We start from the raw sequence: 7,875 nt of genomic DNA, 5'->3' as shown, positions 1-7,875 counted from the left end.
TGAAGCATGATTGATCACTCCAGAGAACGCGTCTTTTAGAGGTTATTTATACAGAACAGTTGTATAAAACCAGTATAAACTGTATTTATAATTATATGACAATATTTTAGGTTGACAATAATTGTATTACACCATTATGCCGCTACTGCCATTCATTCCAATTTAAATCATTTGGATATCTCCCTGACCAATATGGCTGCCATTTTCACCCCATTCTGGAACTATGAGGGTTTATCACATCTCCCCTTTAGTAATTTCATAGGATCTCTATGGGGTGGGGTCTGTCATGCAGTAAACCTCAGGTAACACTGTTACAGTTGATCAGCTACCCAGCTAGGCAAACACACTCCTCTGCCTCGACCTCTGGGAGACGGACATACACACACACATTTGTTTGTTTGTACACTATTTTACAGGATAGACAGGCCGGGGCAACCCTCTGGATAAAGACCCCAGACACAGAAGGGGTACCAGAGGCTCAGATGATGCTACAATAATGGTTTCCTGGTTCTCTATCAGGTTCAGCAACAATGGCATTACTAATATTAGCATAGCATCCTCCCTCCTACCCGGCAAGTCATGTTATGTTCTTTCTTCAACTCTAACTTCCGAGGCATCATAAAAAACCAAGGGTCAAGTACTACATGAGTATATAAGGTCGTAGAGTGAGTATATATATGCATTTCACACAATTCATAATGCATAAATACATACAGAGGGGGTGCTGTATGCGCCATGAAGGATAACGAAGGATAACATATCCTCGTGAGAGAAAATCAATAAACGAGATCAATTAACGAGTCACACACACGAACACACACTCAGGAGATACAGGAGAGACCTGTAGGAGCACCAGGCGTGTCTGTGAGGGGTGTGTGTTTTAGGAGTGTGTGTGTGAGGGGTGTGTGTTTTAGGGGTGTGTGTGTGAGGGGTGTGTGTGTTAGGGGTGTGTGTTTTAGGGGTGTGTGTGTGAGGGGTGTGTGTTTTAGGGGTGTGTGTGTTAGGGGTGTGTGTGTGTTAGGGGTGTGTGTGTTAGGGGTGTGTGTGTGAGGGGTGTGTGTGTGAGTAGTGTGTGTGTGCGCGCGTCATGAGTCTGCTTGAAAGGTCATAGTTCACAGGTTACAAGTTCACAACACAAGCTGTACTTTTTTGCCAACAAAGGACATGTTGTTGTGTGTTCTACCATGGAGATGGGACCTGGTGTAACGTTAGGTATGGGCTAGCGTATGGGCTAGCTCCCTCTTCCCCCTGAGTGATGGTATATGCATATAATAACAAGCCCACAACGAAACAACAAGATGAGCTAAAACACATATCCCTGCTCTTATTTTTCGCTATTTGTTTGTGTAGGTGTGTGTGCATGTGCGTGTGTGTGCCTGTGTGTGTGTTGTTGTTTTGGCTGCCAGCATCTCCTACATGTTGTTTCAAGTAATTTGGCATATACACAGATAGCTTATCGTTTTGCTGAAAAACAAAATGGCTGCCAGAGTGGGAGGAGCCTGACTGTACAACCTCCTGGCCTCTCAGCGCCACCCTGCTGTTGCTACGGCTACAGCTACAGCTCGGCGGGCTACGGCTACAGCTCAGCAGGCCGGATAGGTAAAATGCATGGCTCGCTAGGGCCTGGACTCAAACACTGTTTACATCATAGCACCAGTTATGGCGTGGAAATGTACACAACGCTACGACATAGGTATTTATTTTGGCTACATATGCTGTACTACAAGACCTCGACGTACCCCACCCATTAGCTAGGAAAGAACGCCTAAACTCCCCCTCCTCCTCGGCTATTCCTTTAAGTTGAAGCTTCCATTGTACTGTACTGTACATAGATCCATGACAGATTTCTTCTTCTTCTTGTTTTTTTCTCTATTTTACAGTTAGATACACACAAACGATAACAATCTCTCTCTATAGTATTCAGATAATTTTTTTATATATATATATATATATATATATATAAGTTGTTTTAAAACTGTGACTAATCAGTCAAACGCATGTCAAATGAAAACAACCAAACAAAAACCTGAAGTGCATGGCATTATGTTTATGACATCATCGCTCCTAAGGGTCTATGGAGTCTTGTCATTTTGGGAGGTGTGTGTGTTACATGTGTGTGTTGTCGCTATTTTGAGTGCAGATATTGTCTCCTTCCTCTTTTTCATTTAATCAATACTTTTTTTACACAAACAGGTGTTGTGCAGAAACAGTGATGATGGTAAAACAGGAATTAAAAACAAACATTAAACATTTAAAATCACTGAGTGAAAACAGAGGACGATTTTCCAACATAACACACCCCAGAAACCACTGTATTAAATTTTACACCACATCACTTTTGTTTTTGTTTATCTTTTGTCATTTTTTTTACAGGAACTACTTGTACACTACAACCTTGCTTGCCACATGTCCTTGTTTCCCAAAACCCCTTCAAACAAACAAAACACAGTCCCTCTATCCCTGTAATCTTTACAATGGATTTTGTCCCACTGGTGTTATCTCAAAGGAAGATTGCATAATTCTGAGATGAGCTTGTTGTGATGATTTCAGATTGTTTGTTTGTTTTGCAGGGGTCTTTGAGGAACTGACGGTCATGTCTTGTGAGTCTGTGTCTTTGAAATCGTTCATGGTCCGTCAGAGTGGGAGAAAATGTACGTTTCTCTAGAGGAGGTCTTGTGGAAACAGAGGGGTTTTATTCCATGTTGTGCTGATGGCAGGTTTGGCAAAAAGGACGCTTTGTGTCTGATCTTCTCTTGCTTTACAGTTTGGACCTGGAAAGAGAGAGATACAGGAAATGACATCAGGTCTGAGTGGATTAACTGTATCTGATGATCAGTAGCTGATTCAGTCCAAAACGTACCAATACACCCTCTTTCATTATTTACTTTCTAGCAACATGAAACATCCATTAATATGCTTTCCTTATTCTCTACTAGACAATTGGAAACAGAAAATCACACCTTCACCCTCCCTCCCTGTCTCCCTCCCTCTCTGTCTCCCTCCCTCTCTGTCTCCCTCTCTCTCTCTCTCTCTCCCTCTCTCTCTCTCTCTCTCTCTCTCTCTCTCTCTCTCTCTCTCTCTCTCTCTCTCTCTCTCTCTCTCTCTCTCTCTCTCTCTCTCTCTCTGTCTCTGTCTCTGTCTCCCTCTCTGTCTCCCTCCCTGTCTGTCTCCCTCCCTCCCTCTCTGTCTCTCTCTGTCTCCATCTCTCTCGGTCTCCCTCCCTCTCTGTCTCCCTCCCTCCCTCTCTGTCTCCCTCCCTCCACTCTCTCTCTCTCTCTCTCTCTCTCTCTCTCTCTCTCTCTCTCTCTCTCTCTCTCTCTCTCTCTCTCTCTCTCTGTCTCTCTCTGTCTCTGACTCCCTCCCTCTCTCTCTGTCTCCCTCCCTCTATGCCTCCCTCCCTCTCTGTCTCTCTCTGTCTCCCTCTCTCTCTGTCTCCCTCCCTCTCTGTCTCCCTCCCCCTCTCTCTCTCTCTGTCTCCCTCCCTCCCTCCCTCTCTGTCTCCCTCTTTCTCTGTCTCCCTCCCTCTCTGTCTCCCCCCACTCTGTCTCCCTCCCTCTCTGTCTCCCTCCCTCTCTGTCTCCCTCCCTCTCTGTCTCTCTCCCTCTCTGTCTCTCTCTCTGTCTCCCTCCCTCTCTTCTCCCTCCCTCTGTCTCCCTCCCTCTCTGTCTCTCTCTGTCTCCCTCCTCTCTGCTCTCTCTCTCTCTGTCTCCCTCTCTCTCTCTCTCTCTCTCTCTCTCTCTCTCTCTCTCTCTCTCTCTCTCTCTCTCTCTCTCTCTCTCTCTCTCTCTCTCTCTCTCTCTCTCTCTCTCTCTCTCTGTCTCCCTCCCTGTCTGTCTCCCTCCCTCTCTGTCTCCCTCTCTCTCTCTCTCTCTCTCTCTCTCTCTCTCTCTCTCTCTCTCTCTCTCTCTTCTCTCTTCTCTCTCTCTCTCTCTCTCTCTCTCTCTCTCTCTCTCTCTCTCTCTCTCTCTCTCTCTCTGTCTCCTCCTCTCTGCCTCCCTCCCTCTCTGTCTCTCTCTGTCTCCCTCTCTCTCTGTCTCCCTCCCTCTCTCTCTGTCTCCCTCTCTCTCTCTCTCCCTCCCTCCCTCCCTCCCTCCCTCCCTCCTCCCTCCCTCCCTCCCTCCCTCCCTTCCCTCCTCCCTCCCTCCTCCCTCCCTCTCTGTCTCCCTCTTTCTCTGTCTCCCTCCCTCTCTGTCTCCCCCCACTCTGTCTCCCTCCCTCTCTGTCTCCCTCCCTCTCTGTCTCCCTCCCTCTCTGTCTCTCTCCCTCTCTGTCTCTCTCTCTGTCTCCCTCCCTCTGTCTCCCTCCCTCCCTCTCTGTATCCTTCCTCTCTCTCTCTCTCTCTCTCTCTCTCTCTCTCTCTCTCTCTCTCTCTCTCTCTCTCTCTCTCTCTGTCTCCCTCCCTGTCTGTCTCCCTCCCTCCCTCTCTGTCTCTCTCTGTCTCCATCTCTCTCGGTCTCCCTCCCTCTCTCTCTCTCTCTCTCTCTCTCTCTCTCTCTCTCTCTCTCTCTCTCTCTCTCTCTCTCTCTCTCTCTCTCTCTCTCTCTCTCTCTCTCTGTCTCCCTCCCTCTCTCTCTGTCTCCCTCCCTCTCTGCCTCCCTCTCTGTCTCTCTCTGTCTCCCTCTCTCTCTCTCTCCCTCCTCCCTCCCTCCCTCCCCCCTCCCCTCCCTCCCTCCCTCCCTCCCTCCCTCCCTCCTCTCCCTCTCTGTCTCCCTCTTTCTCTGTCTCCCTCCCTCTCTGTCTCCCCCCACTCTGTCTCCCTCCCTCTCTGTCTCCCTCCCTCTCTGTCTCCCTCCCTCTCTGTCTCTCTCCCTCTCTGTCTCTCTCTCTGTCTCCCTCCCTCTCTTCTCCCTCCCTCTGTCTCCCTCCCTCTCTGTCTCCCTCCCTCTCTGTATCCCTCCCTCTCTGTATCCTTCCCTCTCTGTCTCTCTCTCTCTGTCTCCCTCCCTCTCTGTCTCTCTCTCTCTCTGTCTCCCTCCCTCTCTATCTCTCTCTCTCTCTGGCACAGACAGTGACATGGATACTGACCTGCTCTGCCCCCTCCAGGGTGTGGCCTTCCTCTCAGCCAGGGACCCAGCTCTGCGGTCCCTGCTTGGTGCTGGTGAAGCTGCCCAGGTTGGGTCCGTTCAGGTTGGCCAGAGAGTCAAAGTTAAAGTCCAGGCCATCTGCGTCCATCAGCTCGTTTCTGATTATGGACTCCATGTCACACTCCAGGCTCCCGTTAAACATGTCCAGGTCCAGGTCAGTGGGGAAGCGGTCGGGGCCTAGCGAGCAGATCCCACCGCTTCCACCAACGCTCCCGTTCAGGAAGAGTGACGAGTCAATCTGCATCATGGAGGAGCCGTTCGATCCAAGTCCCAGTGGAGAGTGCAGGAGCTGCTGCTTGGCGTTGGCCAGGCTGTTGGCCTCGTTGTTCATGCTCGGACCCCCATTCAGTGTCCTCAGGGAGCCCTGGTTATGGTTGTGGTGGTGCAGGAGTGCCACCTGCCCTCCCGCCGTGGTCCCAAAGGTCATCACGGGGTCGCTGCGGAGCACGAAGCCTCGCCTGGAGTTCTGGGAGATAACGGCGGCGGCGCTGGCCTGTGACATCAGCGGGTCGGACTGGGTCATCATGACGTCGCTGTGGCTGTGGCCCTCTGAGTTGAGCAGATCCTGCAGGGTCTGGCTGCCGAAGCGGGAGATGCAGGAGAAGGATGTCTGCTTGTTCTCCTGGATGGTCTGCATGGGGGCGGGCCGCAGGGAGGAGCCCGCTGTGAGGGGCCCGAAGATGGAGTTACTGTAGCCACCGCTGCCTGCACCATTAGAGGGGGATAGAGCAGAGGGAGAGGCGGTGGAGGAGGGGGAGCCCAGCCCGGCAGGCTTGGAGCCAAAGCTGAACCCTGAGGATCCTCTCTGGGTGGCTGGTCCGGTTGGGGCGGGGGCCAGGGCGATGTTATCCAGCAGCTCATCCATCAGGTCGTCCGTCAGACCCTCGTTCAGGTTCATGGTGCCCGCCAGGTCTGCCAGGCGAGGCAGCTCTGCGGGCAGTGCCTTCCCATTGGGCGTGGGGGTGTTCCCGGGCGACAGCGCCCCGCCGGGGCTGGAGTAGAGCATGGGCGACAGCGGCGGTTCATCATCCGGCACCTCGTCCAGCTCTGGGTTGGCCAGGATGGGTGAGAGGCGCCCACTCAGCGTGCTTGCGTTGGAGTTGGTGCGTGAGCGGAAGTCTGTCCAGGCGTCCAGCTCCTCACTGCTCCTTGATGTGGGGCTGCCCAGCCACTTGGAGAGCCCTGAAGGGCTGTCTCCGCCCCCCTCGCCGGCCGCCGCTGCCTGGTGGGCTGCCTTCTTTTTGGCTGCGCGGCCGCGGGCAGACTTGGTGTACTTGTTGCTGTTGTCCATGGAGACAGCACGGCGCCGCGGGGCCTTCCCCCCCTTTCCTCCCTCTGGGTTTATCATCCACCAGGAACTCTTTCCCGTTCCCTCGTTCTGGACACGGATGAAACGACTGTGGAGGGAGAGGTTGTGCCGGATGGAGTTCTGTCAGAGAGAGGGAGAAGAAAGAGAGAAAGAATGTTAGAGTCCACTACAGCGCTCAACATCTTTAAATGTTATTAAGCAAACAATGCAGGTCATCAGTCTTCATATTATTTTCATTCTCCAATCAATGATTGTATGAATCATGTTCATTAAGTCCAGGAACATTGATTTATAAACCACCCATTGAGTTTGTACTAGAGCGGAACTATAAATCCATGTTCTTTGGGACTAGCGCTGCTAGAAGAATACAGCACCAAACCCATTGCTTTGACTGTTCATTCACTGCTCAATGGACGGCCCCAGATAGCAACACATTAATAACATGCAGCAACAATTAGCGTTGATGTTCCTATTGTAGTGTGTGTGTGTGTGTGTGTGTGTGTGTTTGTGTGTGTGTCTTAGGATGCGTTTACACAGGCAGCCCAATTCTGCATTTCTTTCTCACTAATTGGTCTTTTGACCAATCAGATCAGCTCTGAAAAAGAGCTGATGTGAAAAGATCTGATGTGATTGGTCAAAAGACCAATTAGTGGTGTGACAGAAAAAAGATCAGCTCTGGGCTGCCCTTGTGAACACAGCCATTGTGCACTCTATCATTAATCACATATACAAAGGGACCCCTGTCAAGGCTTTGCGTAACAGGCATGTTTTGAAGTGTGTGTGTGTGTGTGTGCTTGGCAGGGAGATTGTGAGTCATCGCTGGTGTGTATTGATCTGAGACGAGCTCTTTCATGTTCAGAGCAGAGCGGGGAGGCACACAGTAGGGGACCCAACGACACACACACATGCACACACACACACATACACACACACAGGGCAGGTAGCGCATATTCATCATCAAACACTCAATCGGTTTGTTTATATAACAGGGATATGCCTAAATAATACCCAGCATTGTCAGATGAAAACCTATGGGAGCTGACTAGAGCGCAGAGCAGGGACTAGGGATGGGTTATTATTACAAGTGGGTTGACTTGTTGTGAGGATGCAATTAAATCATTAAGGAAGCAAGAGGGACTTGTCATGATCATGAGGATAATGATGAGACTTCTATTTAGACTATTCAGTAGCAGAGACGCAGAGGGAAACGTATAAATGTATTACGCAACAATCTGGTGCTCTCATCCAGCAGGTGCTTCTATACGTCCATCTGGCCACACACACAAGATAACACCCATCTATCCGCAGCCATCTGGATGCTTCAGCTTCAGCTAACATGCCTTCATATACCCGTTTATGATGGAGTAAGGAATTACCTCTCTCTCTCTGTGTCTCTCATATCATCACCGAGTGTCACGAATTCAGCCGAGGCTGCCCCTCCTCCTTGCTCGGGCAGGTTTCGGCGTTCGTCGTCACCGGCTT

The 7,875-nt window shown here is 50.5% G+C and overlaps 1 protein-coding gene across 1 annotated transcript in view; it reads right to left on the bottom strand.

The window, feature by feature from the left end:
- Positions 1-1,383: 1,383 nt before the first annotated feature.
- The window catches only part of foxo3b (forkhead box O3b), a 62,616-nt gene continuing 56,124 nt past the window's right edge, over positions 1,384-7,875 (bottom strand). The window contains exons 2-3 of the mRNA XM_041860304.2: positions 5,026-6,513; positions 1,384-2,771 (exon numbers count right to left, since the gene is read on the bottom strand). Of these exons, the coding sequence (XP_041716238.2) occupies positions 5,059-6,513 (1,455 nt within the window). The 3' untranslated portion in view covers positions 1,384-2,771; positions 5,026-5,058. The remainder of the gene's footprint in view (positions 2,772-5,025; positions 6,514-7,875) is intronic.

The sequence above is a fragment of the Coregonus clupeaformis genome, chromosome 33, assembly GCF_020615455.1.
Source record: "Coregonus clupeaformis isolate EN_2021a chromosome 33, ASM2061545v1, whole genome shotgun sequence".
NCBI lineage: Eukaryota > Metazoa > Chordata > Actinopteri > Salmoniformes > Salmonidae > Coregonus > Coregonus clupeaformis.
Note: the sequence above shows the minus strand (reverse complement) of the source record. Positions and strands in the feature narration are given on the sequence as shown.